Source organism: Zophobas morio, unplaced genomic scaffold, assembly GCF_036711695.1.
Source record: "Zophobas morio isolate AGI-343-1 ecotype UQ-CSIRO unplaced genomic scaffold, CSIRO_AGI_Zmor_V1 ptg000022l, whole genome shotgun sequence".
Taxonomy (NCBI): Eukaryota; Metazoa; Arthropoda; class Insecta; order Coleoptera; family Tenebrionidae; genus Zophobas; species Zophobas morio.
The window spans coordinates 7,483,850-7,501,096 of NW_026972127.1; the positions used below are offsets into that span (position 1 = coordinate 7,483,850).

General features: G+C 33.8%; 1 protein-coding gene and 1 long non-coding RNA gene across 2 annotated transcripts in view; both read left to right on the top strand.

Annotated features, from left to right (window-relative positions):
- LOC135133722 (sperm-tail PG-rich repeat-containing protein 2-like) overlaps nt 1-17,247 on the top strand; it is a 52,910-nt gene that overhangs the window by 6,479 nt on the left and 29,184 nt on the right. Inside the window, exons 5-6 of the mRNA XM_064062210.1 lie at nt 3,860-4,115; nt 4,208-4,464. Of these exons, the coding sequence (XP_063918280.1) occupies nt 3,860-4,115; nt 4,208-4,464 (513 nt within the window). The remainder of the gene's footprint in view (nt 1-3,859; nt 4,116-4,207; nt 4,465-17,247) is intronic.
- Nucleotides 11,306-12,578, top strand: LOC135133720 (uncharacterized). Its single transcript, XR_010281199.1, has 3 exons — nt 11,306-11,828; nt 11,891-11,983; nt 12,042-12,578. It is a non-coding gene; the product is annotated as an uncharacterized LOC135133720 (long non-coding RNA).

Genomic DNA, 17,247 nt, shown 5'->3' on the forward strand with positions numbered 1-17,247 from the left:
CTCAATTGTGCTTATTTTTTTATGCGCTGTGAACCGAGAGGGCGGAGCTTAAATTGCAAAATACTTATTTCTTTGCAAGAAATTAAAAACATGTTTTTGAGTATTGTGTTATTCCAAGAATACTACGTATATTTAGAAAAAAAGGCAAAATATAAACCCCGCCCACACATCTCAATTGCGATGTTTTTTTTATTCGTAGAAACTTAAAACACGTTTAAAATGGTACATTATTGTAAGGAAATAGGGATTTTGCAATTAGGCTCCGCCCCTAGGTCTGCCAACGAATGAAAACTTTATTACTATTTAGATCAGGATGGATCAGGGCAGGTATGGGTGGGGTTACATCTTTGACTTTAATTTTTTCTTAATATATATAGTATTCTGTGCATAACACGATACTCAAAAAAATATCTTGCATGGTAATTTCTTGTAGAGAAATAATAAGAATTTTGCATTTAAATTCCGCTCCTTTGGCTCTCGATGATTAAAAAAATCATCACAAATGAGATAGGGTGGGTGGGCGGGGCTTATATTTTGCCTTTGTTCTTAATATACGTAGTCGTCTTTTCAGAACAAGAAATTTAAAACATGTTCAAAATGGTAAATTCTTGTAGACAAATATGGGTTTTGCAATTAAGCCCCTCCTCTCGATCTGCTAACGAATGAAAAATTCATCACGGTTGAGATCGAGACAGATGGGTGGGGCTTCTCTTTTGGTTTTCTTTTTTAATTAACAGATTTAGGTTTCTTTCTATACCACGATTACTTAAGAACATATTTTACATGGTAATTTCTCGTAGAAACATAAAGATTTTACAGTTAAGCTCCGCCCCTCGGCTTACGAAGATTAAAAAAAAAATCATCAGAATTGAGACAGGGTGGGTGGGCGGGGCGTATATTTTGCTTTTTTTTTTTCTTAATATACATAGCCATGTTTTCATATTAAGAAACATGGTTAAAATGGTTTTTGCAAGAAAATAGGGATTTTGCAATTATGGGGCGGGGCCTAATTATTGCGAAATCGATATTTTCTTGTATAAATTTTCCTCTTTAAACATGTTTTAAGTTTCATGTTGTGAAAAAAAGTCTACACATATTAAAACAAAAAGGCAAAATGTAAGCCCCCCACCGGCCCTATCTCAGTTGTGTTAATTTTTTTATTTGCTGTGAACCAATAGGGCGGAGCTTAACTGCAAAATACTTATTTTTTTACAAGAAATTAAAAACATGTCTTTGAGTATCGTGTTATTCAAAGAATACTACGTATATTAAGAAAAAAAGGCAAAATATAAATCCTCCCCGCCCACCCCTACTCAAATGTGATGACCTTATTATTGGTAGAAACTTGAAGCACGTTTAAAATTGTAAGTAAATTTTTGTAAGAAAATATGGATTTTACAATAAGGCTTCGTCCCTAGGTCTGCGAACGAATGAAAACTTCATTACCATTTAGATCAGGGCAGGTATGGGTGGGGCTTAATCTTTGGCTTTAATTTGTTCTTAATACACATAGTATTCCTTGTATAACACGATACTCAAAAATATGTTTTTAATCTGTCGTAGAGAAATGAGGATTTTGCAGTTAAGCTCCGTCCGCTTGGCTCACGACCAATAAAAAAAAATCATCACAATTGAGATAGGGCGGGTGGGCGGGGCTACATTTTGCCTTTTTTTTCTTAGTATGTGTAGACTTATTCTGACAACAAGAAACTTAAAACACGTTTAAAATGGTAAATTTGTATAGGGAAATATCGATTTTGCAATTACGCTCCGCCCCTCGGTCTGGCAAAGAATGAAAAATTCAACATGGTTGAGATCGAGACGGATAGGTGGGGCTTCTCTTTTGGTTTTCTTTTTTAATTAACACATTTAGGTTTCTTTGTATAGCTTAAGAACATATTTCACATGGTAATTTTTCGTAGAAACATAAAGATTTTACAATTAAGCTCCGCCCCTCGGCTCACGACGATTAAAAAAAAATCATCAGAATTGAGACAGGGTGGGTGGGCGGGGCCTATATTTTGCCTTTTTTTTTTCTTAATATACATAGCCATGTTTTCATAACAAGAAACATGGTTAAAATGGTTTTTGCAAGAAAATACGGATTTTGCAATGATGGGGCGGACCCTAATTATTGCAAAATCGATATTTTCGTATATAAATTTTCCATTTTAAACATGTTTTAAGTTTTATGTTGTGAAAAGAAATCTAGACATAATAAAACAAAAAGGCAAAATATATGCCCGCCCACCCGCCCTATCTCAATTGTGCTTATTTTTTTATGCGCTGTGAACCAAGAGGGCGGAGCTTAACTGCAAAATACTTATTTTTTACAAGAAATTAAAAACATGCTTTTGACTTTTGTGTTATTCAAAGAATACTAGGTATATTAAGAAAAAAAGGCAAAATATAGACCCCGCCCACACATCTCAATATACTGGTTTTGCAATTAGGCTCCGCCCCTAATAGGTCTGCCAACGAATGAAAACTTTATTACTATTTAGATAAGGATGGATCAGGGCAGGTAATCTTTGGCTTTAATTTTTTCTTAATATATACAGTATTCTGTGAATAACACGATACTTAAAAAAATGTCTTGCATGGTAATTTCTTGTAGAGAAATAATAAGAATTTTGCATTTAAATTCCGCTCCTTTGGCTCTCGACGATAAAAAAAAATCATCACAAATGAGATGGGGTGGGTGGGCGGGGCTTATATTTTGTCTTTTTTCTTAATGTACGTAGTCGTCTTTTCAGAACAAGAAACTTAAAACATGTTTAGAATGGTAAATTCTTGTAGACAAATATGGAACTTGCAACTAAGCGCCACCTAGACAATGAATTAAAAATTCAGAACAATTGAGAATTGAGAGTGGGATGGATATGGGTGGGGCCTAATCTTTGACTTTATTTTTTTCTTAATAACATAGTATTCTTTGAACAACACGATACTCAAAAACATGTTTTTAATTTCTTGTAGAGGATTAAGGTTTTTCAGTTAAGCTCCATCCCCTTGGCTCACGACGAATAAAAAAAATCATCACAATTGAGAAAGGGCGGGTGGGCGGGGCTACATTTTGCCTTTTTTTTCTTAGTATGTGCAGACTTATTTCGACAATAAGAAACTTAAAACATGTCTAAAATGGTAAATTTTTGTAGTAATCAACTTAAATCTTCCACTTTTCTTCTACAAGCCCTTTAAATACGGCAAAAGTTGGACATCAAAGTTACTATCAACGGCAACTTGGCAACGCAATTTATAAATTTCACTTTTAACGTCATCAAAAAAAGATGTTCATGGAATAGTTCCAAATCTGCCAAAAATCTACGATGAATTTTCTGTAGAGGACAAAAGTAAAATTGATGAAATCGTGATTACTACCATTATTATTGTGAAATATCCTGTATTATGGTATATGTCTAAAAACTGAAGGAAATAACGTAGAAAGAAAAAATAAAGTCAGAAAACTGTACATATTTTCCACGTTACATTTTCTGGACGCTCACCAAACGACATTCTTCCACCTCCTCCATCTCTTGGCCGCCACCAATTAGCATCGCCAATGTGATGAGCAATCACAAAATCCACGCTAAATTGCTCAGATACGTCATAATTTACCCTACTTAGAGCGCATCGCGGGCAATTCGCATTACTCAACATTGCATTTCACAGTCAAATTAAGTAAACGAAAATATCCTCCTCGCCCACATGTCTGGATTAACAACGTGCACTTCCTCTCCGCTCTTTAAATTAACTCCATCTCCTCCTCTCAAAACAAGAGGTGCCCTTCCGCCACAATCGACGTGACATAATTAACCACGTTCTGCTCTCGAGTGTTTTCATTTTTGATCCTCTTCAGAGCCGACCCGGCCCTGGCCACTACGACGTCTCCGCCGACTGCTTTACCCACTGCTCGACGCACGGGAAGAGCATCAAGCCCCGGCCGTTCCTAAAAGGGGCCCCCAGGTTCACTCCGCAGTCCTCGGACTCGCCAGCGCCCACTCGGTACAACGTCTGTCCCTGTGTTAAGGACAAGAAGTTCTTTTCACACAGGTGTGCGCCCTTTGGGTTTACGGCGTCGAGGTTCCAAAGGAAAAAAGCGGAACACACGCCAGGTGATTGAGAGTTAATAATTGGATAGTGGGGGTTCTAGCCCACTCCATAAAACACAGAATCCTGTTATATTTTCGTATATTTCCAATTTTAGGCCCAGCTAGTTACGAAGTCAAGGGCGCCCTCCAGGAAAAACTGCGACAGAAGAGAAACAAGTACGCTTTTTGCGATCCTCCCTTCAATACGACATCGGTGCGAGGGATGAGCTTCGTCGCAAGAGACGCAGAGTTTACGCCATCGGCTGCCGATTACCCCGAAGTAAAAGACGCCGATGACGACGACGACACCAAACCAATATCATCTTCGGTGTTTATGAACACCGTATGTCGCTTCTCTTCCGGCGAGAAAACGGTAATATCGCCGTAAAAATCGTGTTCTTATTAATTTAAGCATCGCCTCGTTAAAGCCTTTACAAATCGTGTTCTAGTTGTCAAGAAACACCGTTCTTATTAATTTTTACATCATCTCGTTAAGTCTTTAAAGACAAACAACGATACGTCTTAATCAGGTTGTTATTACGTGGAAATCCTTGTCGCAGGGGGCGCAACTTGTGCGGACAGGAAATTTGACTTGAGCTAGATAAATTGGCGTTTGGGTTGTTCCTCTGGCGTTTTTAACGGTGTGGGATGGACGGATTTAATTTTTCTTAATTAGTTGCGAGTTGAAAACATGTTCGATTTTTCTTGAGTTTTATTGTGTGAGTGTTCTAAATTTAAAATAAGATGTATTTTTAAGTAGGTGAGATAATGTCGAGTCGGCTTTATGTTCACTTAAGGCTAAAAATAGAGCCGGATTAGGAAAATTGCAGCTGGGATGGTTAATTAGTAGCAATAGGTAGACAGTTATTAGAAGAAGGGCCTCGTCAGGCTTTGAATAAAATACGACGCAAGCTAAAAACAACGGCATTTACTTCAGTTTCACTTTTTCCGGTAACTGAGATTGGCTTGATTTTAATTTGTCCCCATAATCAAATTCGATCTGAAAGCAAATATCCCGTAATTTATAAGCCCCCTATTAAAGTGGAAGATATTTTATGGCGGACTTACCTCGGTCTGATAATAGCCCACCCATGTCGAATCTGGAAAAAGTTGATCCTAGAAATCCACCTCTAATAACACGGTTATAAATCCACCATTATAAGATTATTACCATAAAAGAAGGAATATTTAAAACCCGATGCCAGCGTTTATTTAGATTGGCTCGCCGTCGTCTTCCCGTGTGCATCCATCATGGAGTCGACAAGCAATCATTGCTGATGACAGTCATCTCGTCACATCTTTCGACGTTGATTAAACAAAACGCTAATTGCATTTAGTCTGGTTTGACCGAAGTTAATAAAACGATGGGCAAATAAGCACACTTTTCTAAGCAGACACGCGATGGCCAGCGTAGATGCGTATGACAGGTCATCAAGTCCTGTTAACTTTAATAAACGGACAGGCGACTCTGCTTACGCACACTTCATGTCGGTTATAGAATGTAAATATGTGTTTATAAAGCGCTGTCGGTGGCAGCGCAACAGTGGAGGGCATAAATTTCGACTTTGTTTTGGCGCTAACGGGATTGTCACAGATTTAAGCACAATAAAAAATTGTGTATAACAATATACCTACAATAAAATAAAATTAAGTTGTGCAAAAAATTTCATTCATAATTTAAGGACCGCTGGAAGTTCAAAAGTAGAGCAAAAATTTAAAAAATGGTCTAAGATTATTTAGACAGAACTTCCCTCGCGGATTCATGAACCTCAAGCACCGGAGTATGTTATTGTATAAAATTTAAATAGAATTTACCATGCAAAATTTTGAGATGGCGTCATTAAATTGTTGGTGGGAATTGTTGGATACATATTGGTTAGCGTTTTACTATCTGCACGATGTTTCAACATACACATATAAAATTTGACAATAATCGATCCAGCAGTTTCGGAGATTTGTTGTCTAGTAAATAATGACAGATGACAGATGACAGATAGAAGACCTACATTTTCGTAGTCTAGGAGTCATGAAACGTTGAAAAAACATGAACGTTGCTATTCGCCTGATGGATCGTATTATCTACAATACTTTCTTGGATTATATGCTGGGGAAGTAAAAAACGTACAGAATACTATGCTTCTTCCTAGGCTTGGTACAACCAGAGCCTGAGAAATGTGTAGTAAAATTTCTACGTCAATTTTTGAAAAGTGAAAATATTTTTTGTAAGACTCACCAGTTCCACTGTGTGTTGTCAAATTATGGTTGTCACTAAATAAATAAATATAATATCCCGTACTTCCATGTACTGAAATTCTATAGCTTTTAAGATCTAATTCAGTGATTAATTTAAAGATTCTTTTTTTGTTGCAGTTCTTTACGATTAAATAATTTTGTCACAAATGTATTACTCTGTCTAATTTTTACTTGTGAGCGTAAGCAAAGGAAGTATTGTAATCGAGTCCGTCGGCCGACTCTCTACTTTTACGTTTTCTCGATCTTTCATGACCCCTAGAAGACGAAGAAATAGGTCTCCCATTTCCGTCTGTCTGTCCGTCTGTCCGTCTGTCCGTCTGTTGTCCCGAAAACAATCTCCGAAAGTACTCGACCGATTGTTGTGAAATTTTGTACTTATATTAAGAATATCATGTAGATGGTAAAACGCTAACCAAAATTTGTCTAATCATCCCCACCACTAATGCGATGACGTCACTTCAAAATTGTACATAGTAAATGGGTTTTCAATTGTATAAAATAACATAGTCCTACACATGTAGTTTACAACTCTGAATCGACTTTTCACCCGAAACGTCCAGATTTTTGGAAAAAAAATCAAAATTATAAAACAACATTTTGAAATTTATTTTTAATCTGCTAACCAGAATGCTTTGAAATGTTGCAGATGTTTTAAGGCTATAAAGAGCATCATAAATTTTTAGTCAAAAAATATTTGCTTATCCCCTCCAAAAACTTGATGACGTCAGCTCAAAAGTTTGTGGAATAAATCATATCTAAAATGTACAAAATATGATGAGTCTGTACTTGTGATCTATCACTCCATTCATATTTTTTGGATTTGCATATACAGGGTGACTCAAAAAAATTAATGAATGCGTAAATATATTTTATTGATTTAACCAGGAACTACAAAACCGAATGCTCTGAAATTTTGCAGATGTTTTAAGGTCATAAAGAGCATAATAAATGTTTAGTCAAAATATATTTGCTTATCCCCTCCAAAAACTTGATGACGTCAGCTCGAAAGTTTGCCGAATAAATCATATCTAAAATGTACAAAATATGATGAGTCTGTACTTGTCATTTATCACTCCATTCATATTTTTTGGTTTGCATATACAGAGTGACTCAAAAAATTAATGATTGCGTAAATATATTTTATTGATTTAATCAGGAACTACAAAACGGAATGCTCTGACATCTTGCAGATGTTTTAAGGTTATAAAGAGCATAATAAATGTTTAGTCGAAATATATTTGCTTATCCCCTCCAAAAACTTGATGACGTCAGCTCGAAAATTTGCCGAATAAATCATATCTAAAATGTACAAAATATGATCAGTCTGTACTTGTGATCTATCACTCCATTCGTATTTTTTGGATTTGCATATACAGGGTGATTCAAGAAAATAAATTAAAGCGTAAATTTATTTTACTGATTTACTCAGGAACTACAAAACCGAATGCTTCGAAATCTTGAAGATATTTTAAAATTATCATAAGCATAGTAAATTTTTGATCAAAATGTATTTGGTCGTCCCCCCTAAAAAATTTATGACGTCACCACAAAATTTTGCTGAATAAATCCTGTCTAAAATGTACAAAATATGGTGAGTCTCTTCTTGTGATTTATCATTCCATTCAAATTTTTTCGATTTGCATATACAGGGTGACTCAAAAAAATTAATGAATGCGTAAATTTATTTTATTGATTTAATCAGGAACTACAAAACCGAATGCTTTGAAATTTTGCAGATGTTTTAAGGTTATAAAGAGCATAATAAATTTTTAGTCAAAATATATTTGGTTATCTTCTACAAAAAATTGATGACGTCAGCTCAAAAGTTTGCCGAATAAATCGTATCTAAAATGTACAAAATATGATGAGTCTGTACTTGTGATTTATCATTCCATTCATATTTTTGATTTGATTTGCATATGCAGGGTGACTCAAAAAAATTAATGAAGGCGTGAATTTATTTTATCGATTTAATTAGGAATTACAAAACCGAATGCTTTGAAATCTTGGGAATATTTTAAAGTTATTATAAGCATGGTAAACTTTTGTTCAAAATGTATTTGTTCATCCCTCCTAAAAAAATTGATGACGTCACCCTTAAATTTTGCTGAATAAATCCTATCTAAAATGCAAAAAATATGATGAGTTTGTACTTGTGATGTATCATTCCATTCATATTTTTTAGATTTTCTTAAGAGGTGGTTCAAAAAAATTAATGAAGTCAATTTATTTTATTGATTAAATTAAAGGCAACACTTATTATTAGTATTACACCTCAACCAACCCAATTTGGTAGACACAAAATTTGTTAAAGGAAAAACTCGGTTGAAACATAAGGGTAGCACGCTTATTTACATCGACTTTAACATTACAGACCTGCATTTGTTTTATGCGATCACTTGGTTCCGGGAATGTGAAATAGACATGTTTATAATCAACCAATTGTGAATTTCACCGTCAAGAATTAAAATAAAACCCAATGTTTTATATAATAAGCGGAAGTCGAAGCAATAAAACCGATGGTCGTTTTGTTTACAGTTTGACTCTCACGTATGCTGTTACGCTTGTCATCTTAAATTAAGAATGTTTATACATAAACGATTTTCAGTTGCCGTATACGTGAGTAAATTGTTTCGTTATTTTATTGATTATAAAAAATCAATATTCAAAACGACCCAATTCATTTTCCCGAATATTTGGGAATACAATAATTTTATTCTTAGTATTACACTACATCTATCCCAACTGATATACGTGTCCTTGCAAAAATGTTGACGTCATCGCAATTTTTTTTAAATTCCCACTACAAAAATGTAATGAGAAAAAAACACAATAGCCATGCAGTCGTCAAGTTTCCGACAGCGAGGGAAGTACTGTCTAAACTCTTTAGACCAATTTTTATTCTTAGTAATGAAGTTGTTACTAGAAATTCGTTCATAGAGTGTACGTATTAATTAATTAATTTTATACAATTAATCGCTAATTGTACTGATTATTTATTTGAAATATTTTTTAACTTTTGTTTTTACTTCCCGCGCGTAAGTGGGGGAAGTAATGTAATCGAGCCCATCGGCCGACTCTTTATTTTTACGTTTTCTCGACTTTTCGTGACCCCTAGAGTACGAAGAAATAGGTCTCCGTTTCCGTCTGTCTATCGATCTGTCTGTTTCTCTGTCCGTCTGTCTGCCCTCCCGATTTTTATTAGACAGATAATTTATGACTCCGTGTTGAGTTTTTTCAAGAAATGCCCAGATTTTTGGGAAAAAACCAAAATTATAAAATGACATTTTGCAGTTTAATTTTGAATCTGAAAAACCAAATGCTCTGAAATTCTGCAGACGTTTTAAAGTTATAATAATCATAATACATTTTTAATCAAAATATATTTGCCTATCGCCTCCAAAAAAATTGATGACGTGAGCTCAAAATTTTGCCAAATAAATCCTATCTAAAATGTCTAAAATATGTATAATGAGTCTGTACTTGTGATTTATTATTCCATTCATATTTTTTGGATTTGCTTATACAGGGTAAGTAACTGAAAAAAAAATGAATGCTTGAATTTATTTTATTGATTTAATCAGGAGCTGCAAAATCAAATGCTTTGAAATCTTGGAGATGTTTTAAAGTTATCATGAGAATGGTAAATTAAGTTTTTATGTTTTGAGCCTATGGGCGGATCGTTTTTGCCTGCCCTCACCGAAGAAGGCGGTCCAAATCCTTCAAGGGCAGCATTTGTAGGTAGGCTCAAACTACAACGAAATTTACATTTTACTTTATAAAATTTTATTGACAATAACGGGACGGACAGTAGTTATATATACATTTGGTAAGAAATATTTATGGCTCACACCAGTTCTCTCGAATTTGTCGGAGAAGATTTAGCAGGTAGTTGTTCCCATAAAATAATGGTCACTTTCGTTCGTGAGTAACGATGGTCCGGACATGAATTATTTTGCTTTCTAACATCTTTCGACCAATCGTTCCGTATCAAAAATTTCATCACTTTTTCAAATAAAATACTCTTAAAAAAACGACATTGTCGTTGAGTGACATGTAACTGGCATAATAATAAACACGTGCCATTTTTGTTAACTGATATTTTTTTCATAAATGTCGCAAAATTATTAAATTTGTCTAATCATCCCCACCAATAATGTGATGACGTCACTTCAAATTTATGCATAGTAAATGGGTTTTAAATTGTATACAGTAACATAGTCCTACACATGTAGTTTATGACTCCGTGTTGAGTTTTTATCCGAAACGTCCAGATTTTTGGAAAAAAAAATCAAAACTATATAACAATATTTTGCAATTTAATTTTGAATTTGCAAAATCGAATACTTTGAAATCTTGCAGATGTTTTAAAATCATGATAAACATGATACATTTTTAATTAAAACATATTTGCTTATCCCCTCTAAAAAATTTCTGACGACACCTCAAAATTTTTGCAGAATAAATCTTATCTTAAATGTATAAAATATGATGAGTTTTATACTTGTGATTTATCACTGCATTAATATTTTTTAGATTTGGTTATACAGGGTGTCTCAAAAAAGTTAATGACTGATTCAATTTATTTTATTGAAGAAATCAAGAATAGCAAAACTGAATACTTTGAAATATTGTAGATGTTTTGAAGTTTTTGTAAGCATGGTAACTTTTTTGAAAATTTGATTAATCAAAAATGCGCAAAATCAAAAATCGGAAAAACTGAAATTCACTAATGCAAAAAACAGAAAATCGAAAAATATAAATCGTAAAAATCGAAAATCTAAAAATGGCTAATCAAAAAATCGAAAATTCAATGAATCAAATACCTAGGTCGATCGAAAAGTGGAAATTCACAAATAATTCCATTGTAAGTAAACAAAACGGTGTATTACTTTACTGATTGCTCCTAAATGGTATAAAAACGTTCCAGAATGTACCCCAGTGGCGATCTACCACATTTTGTTTGAAATGTATGAGAAAAAGCCAATAGGCCATATTGGGTACTAGGCCATATTGAGTTCAGTTACCTTATTCCTAATATACATACAAAATTTGACTAGAATAGGTCCAGTAGTTTAGGAGATTATTTGTTTGTTAAAAATCAACACAGACGACAGACAGACAGATGGAAACCGGAGATGACCTTTTTTGGTATTCTAAGGATTAAGATTATTAGACACAACTTTTTTTCGTCCTTGAAGTAGAATCCATCAAATTCAGCTTCCGATTTTGAGAAATTTTATGATAACTCCTCTAAGTTATCGCCTTATTAAGACGACGCTTCACCAACTGAGCGAATTTAATTGTCGATTTAATAAAATCTTGTTGGATGTTTTCCCATTCCTCTAAAAGTACATTCTGAAGCTCAAGGTGCACCCAGTTAATATGCTGGTCAAGAAACTAGATCAAAAATAAGCCTAGTAAAAACGGCGAAGCACTATACTCAGAAAAATATTAGGTGGCCCCTTTTTCACGCAGATGCAGGTGAGCGCAGATTAGTGATACTGACTCCGATAATTCTAAAGTACTTATTTGTTGGTTTTAAGTTAAAAGTATTAATAGGTTGTTTGCATCGGGTCAAGCTTTAAAACAATGTGCGCTGGAACTACCTTTGTGTTGTAGTAATTATATTTAGGGAGGTAAGAATTTTAGTTGTTTTTATGATTTCTCGTCGTTTTTATACTTGTGATTTTTCAGTTATTCATCCTACAATAATTACGAAAATTTTGGGTTGTATCTATTTGACATAGACTATGTCGTTGAGTCTGTTGGGTTTCAAAATGGATAACAGTAACGCTAACCAAAATCTAGCTATCGCTTTTAGTTTATTTAATAAAGCTGAAGCAAATATTCAGAAGTCAGAACTACCAACGTCAAAAGCACTTCGACCAGTACCGAAAGGAAAATCAGCACAACTAGAACAGTGGCAATCATCACAACAACGACGAGTACGACGAGTACGCATCCAACGTACAATGGTAGTTAATATTCGCGGCAACAATCAAAATATTACCATGCACTCGGATTGTGAAGTGGAATATACCGATGATGAAAACTAACCGAATTAGTGAGCTATTTTTATTGTTAATGTGTTAATGTAAACATGGCAAACAAATGTTTATTTAATTTTAAGAAACTACATGAGACTTCTGTGCTACAATTAAATTTTTAGTCCATGATTATTAAATTAAATATTGTTTTAAAGGTCATTCAATAAATGGCGTCATATGTTCACTGACAAAGTTTTTCTTGCTCCCGTTTATTTCAACGCACATTTTTGTCTTGTAGTGAAAAATTGATTATATCAAAACTGCAAACTTGTCGATACGTAGTGAATCGGTGGTAACACCGGAGTACCCCAGGGTAGCATATTGGGTCCCCTATTACATCTAATGGTAGAATATCCTTAAGTAAAAGTGTTTTAAGCATGCAATCGTATTGCTTTAAAAATTATCAGTTATTATTATTTCGCCATATTAAACAACTTATTGTTCAAAACTACTGCTTATTTGATGTTCCATTATCTGTGTTATCGTTAATCTACAATATGTTATGATTTATAAATTCTTTTACATACTTACTCGAACTCTTATTCTTCAATACAGACGGATTTAAACGGTAATATAAGCTGCTAATTAATTCATTTTTTGAGAGATACTGTACAAGTCTAAAAAATAAAATACGTTATTAAGTGTGTACAAACTCTAAAACTTCGTGATTTCTTTATGATAATTAAAAATACGTTAAGCCAAAGATAAAAAGTGGAATTTTCTTAGCAAAATTGTAAGTAATTAAAATTCTAATAGTGATTCAGTAATAATTAATGAACTCCCATCATCCAAATAAAAAAGTAAATAACTTACCAGATATACATATTACAAAACTATGAAAATGAAAATGTAACTAGTTCGCTAAATATTGCAAAATAGCTTTAATTACTCGTACTAGTAATACAAATAGACCACAAAATATTCCATTTATAATACATTCTTAATGTTTTTAGATCCTGTTGTAATACCAGAGATATATAATATAATAATATCACTATTTCGTCTCTGGCTAATAAGAAATCTGCAGGACTGGATGAAATACCATATTATTTATCTTATCATATCATGATCATATTAAAGTGCGAGTCATAAGTTAAGGATATGGATGAAATGCATGTTTGTCATTAGTTTTTTGATAATTTTCGAAACAATTGAGTAGATTTAAATTAAATTAATTACGATATCTCTAACTTTTGATGCGCAGTTTGTTATCTTAACAGATTGAATTCATACTTCATTTAGTACGAGAATTTCCCCATATGAACTAAACCTGTTGTTTTGCTGCCAATTTAAAAAAAAAATTCAAAAGCTTTTTATCGTAGATTTTTTCATAGAAAGGCACAATATACTATGTGACAAACAGTTTGATTTGAACACAGGATGCTATTGTATCAAAATTAATAGAAGTTTTAAATTCTTTAGATGATAAAAAGAAAATATGTATGTAGTAGGAGTACCTTTATAACGCTTAAAAATTACTTAATAGGACGACAACAGGTTGTAAAAATTAGTTACAATTATAATCACTAACAATCTGATAAACAAGCCATTAACACCGGAGTACCCCAGAGCAGCCTATTGGGCCCCCTCATCTTTATAATCTTTATTATTGATTCAATGCACTTCCAATAAAACTGTTCGTTGCGATTATTTGTAGATGATTTATAGACAATCAATTTTATTATTATTATTAAACTAAACATGGATTCATAAACCACAAGGGCAGAAGTATATAAATATAAAAAATTTAAATAAAATTTACTATAGCAAAAAAAATCTGTCTAATAAAAATCGACCAACCGACATACAACAGACGACAGACAGGCGAAACGGGAGATCACATTTTTTGTTCTTTATGGATAATGAATTAATGAAACATCGATAAAACATGAAAGTAGCCAAAAATGGTGTTAAAATTAGAGGTAGATAATTTCATAATTATATAGGCTTTCAGGAACAAACTGAAGTATGTTTAATTTTTCCCAATCAGATGTAAATTATAACTACAAACGTTCTGGATTTTTTATTCTTGGTATTTGGAAGAGTAATTATCAAAGAAGATCCTACATCTTCAATGTTATCTACACTCAAATTTGTCAATTCATCTGTTCGACATGCTCCACTAATTCCAAATATTAACGCTACCTAGAACATAGAAATATTAAAATCTTGGATTACAGAATTTATACTTTACCTTTCTCATCAAATGATCATTATCGTCAGCTTCCGATAAATATGCTTGTACTTGCAGAAACCCGTCCGAATTTCTCTTCAAAAAAGATACTAATTTCTTGTATTGACTAATGTCAATGTTGTCGTCAGGGGCATACAAAATCTAATCATCGAATATTCTCGCTAAAATATACCAGCATCACATTGTCCGTAAAAAACTTCACTTTTTTTTTTGAACACCAATTCTCAAAACTGGTACGTTGCTTCGTATAACTTCCTTGACTTCTCTGGAAATAAACTTGCTGCCGTATTATTAGCTGCTGCGGTAATTTCTGTCGGTACTTCTTTAGAAAAGCCAGCAACATCCATTTTGTTAGAATTTACTGACACGATATCTTAATTCTTTGATTTTCTTTTATTGTTAAAAGTCCTGATCCCATAGGGAAAAACTCAAAGCGGATTCATAAACCACAAGTACATGAGTATGTTATGTAATAAAATTGAAGCAGTATTTATCGTAAAAATTTTGAGGTAATGTCATCAAATCGTTAGTAGGGACGATTAGACAAATTTTGGTTAACGTTTTATTATCTACACGATATTTGTAACATGCATATAAAATTTGACAACAATCGGTTCGGTAGTTTCAGAGGTTATCTGTGTGATAAAAATCGACACAGACAACAGATAGATGGTAAACAGAAGACCTATTTTTTCATACATTTGAAGTCATGAAACGTCGAGAAAACATGAAAGTATCCGTTAATACTGCAATATTTTCTTAGACTTACATTGGGAAAGTAAAAATTAATTCATAATTTTGTTATTTAGTGTTAAGTTTCGCCCAAATTTTTTGACCACTTTATTTTTGTTATTAGAAAAGTAATCCTATAGAAATTTAGAATACGGGTTTGTGTGCACATAAAGAGCTGTCAGTGGTGTTACATACACTCGCGCGCATAAATATCGGAGTTAGTTCATTAAGGGATGTTGCAATGATTTCGACTAACCGAAACACACCGCCGTCTAATGGGGGCGATTACCCACATGAAATTTATGCAGAATGCAAATGAGGAGGAATGTTGTGCGTGTGCGGTGGAATAAAAATCTCTGGGATTCAATGAAGCGAGGCAGATTTATGGTGGAGTGTCCAACAAGAGAACGACTTGGTTTAGTTGTAAGACAGTGATTGGACGAACAAAAGAGCAAAGTGGATGAATGTCAACGTGTGAATCATTGTTGATTTACGAACAAAATCGAACCTAACCAAAATTCGTGTACTCATCCCCACCAAAAATGTGATGACGTCACCTCAGAACTTTTCAAACGACTTAACTTTTAATACCAACTTGTCGGACTACAACCGATCCACGAATGTCGCTTGTTTACAAGACGACATTCGTGTGCGAAACCGCCATTAGCGTGGGCCGGTCACAGGACCCAAATCGCCAGAGCCACGAACATGAATCAGAAGATCCCTCACCCTGTCTACGACGAGTGGTTTACAGCAAACGACGTCATGCTAACACCCGATCAAAACGGCGCCTCGCCGAACAATCAGTGCCTAGACAATATATTTCAATTAACGCGGTTCTCTGTGCCAACACTAGCAGCGACACCGTCACTTAGCTACTTGTTTGTTATTTACACCCCCGCGGGTAACGCTTTTCCGCCCCTTCTCGCAGGAAAATTGTCGCGTTTAGAAGTTGCAAAGTGTGGGGAAGAGCGAAGATAGTCGCAGGAGCTGCTGATGAAACTAGCATTTAAGTAAATGATTTTCATAATGGCGGCAGTTTTGTGAATAAAGCGCTTATGGGGGCGTCAAGCAACTAATTCATATGGCGAAAAGGTTGCGGGGTTGAGGATGTTAAGATATCTGAAAATGTTATTTTTGTATCCAGTAAAATTTTATTGCTGAGTGAAGTTAAAGGCAGCGATAAATTTTCATTCCCGATATTTCCTTGTACCCTTGTTATGGCGTAGTGTTCTAGTAATTATTACAGGATAATAAGCAATAAAGTCAAAGTATTTTAATAATAAACAATTTTACTCAACATGCTGCGAATATTTAATGAAAAATAAACGAACATTCCAACTTATAATTTAAAACCTAAGATAGCATACTCTACTCACATATAGTTTCAACATGTGTCTTAAATTTCAGTTTTCTATCGAAAATACGATATAGTACACCACTGGTAATAATCAGTTTGTAAAAATTCTTTTCTACTTTCAACGGTCCTAAAATTTTCAAATCCTCGGCATGTAATATGTAATTTGAAGAAAAACAGTTCATAACATCATTAGTAAAGTTTGACAATAACCAACCGCTTAAGACTGAACCTTACGCTACACCACTCAGACAAGTGAATAAATCCAGTTTCTTCAATAAATTATAAAATTTGATCCCTAAAATTTAAAGCAAAATTATAGAAGTCAGTTTCAAGTGAGTTTTCGTAATAAAATTTCGTGATCAGTTTTTTAGTAAAAACGTCAAAGAAAGACAGCAAAAAAAGAGAATTCCATAAAATATGACAACAAAAATGCGACTACACAAAGTGACAAAACAAAGGCCATAACAAAAGCGGTCAAAAAACCCTAACATAAAAAGCGCCTGAAAGATAGGAGTCAAAAAAGGCGAAAAAAATATCATAAAAAAGGAAACAAAAGCAGGACTTTTT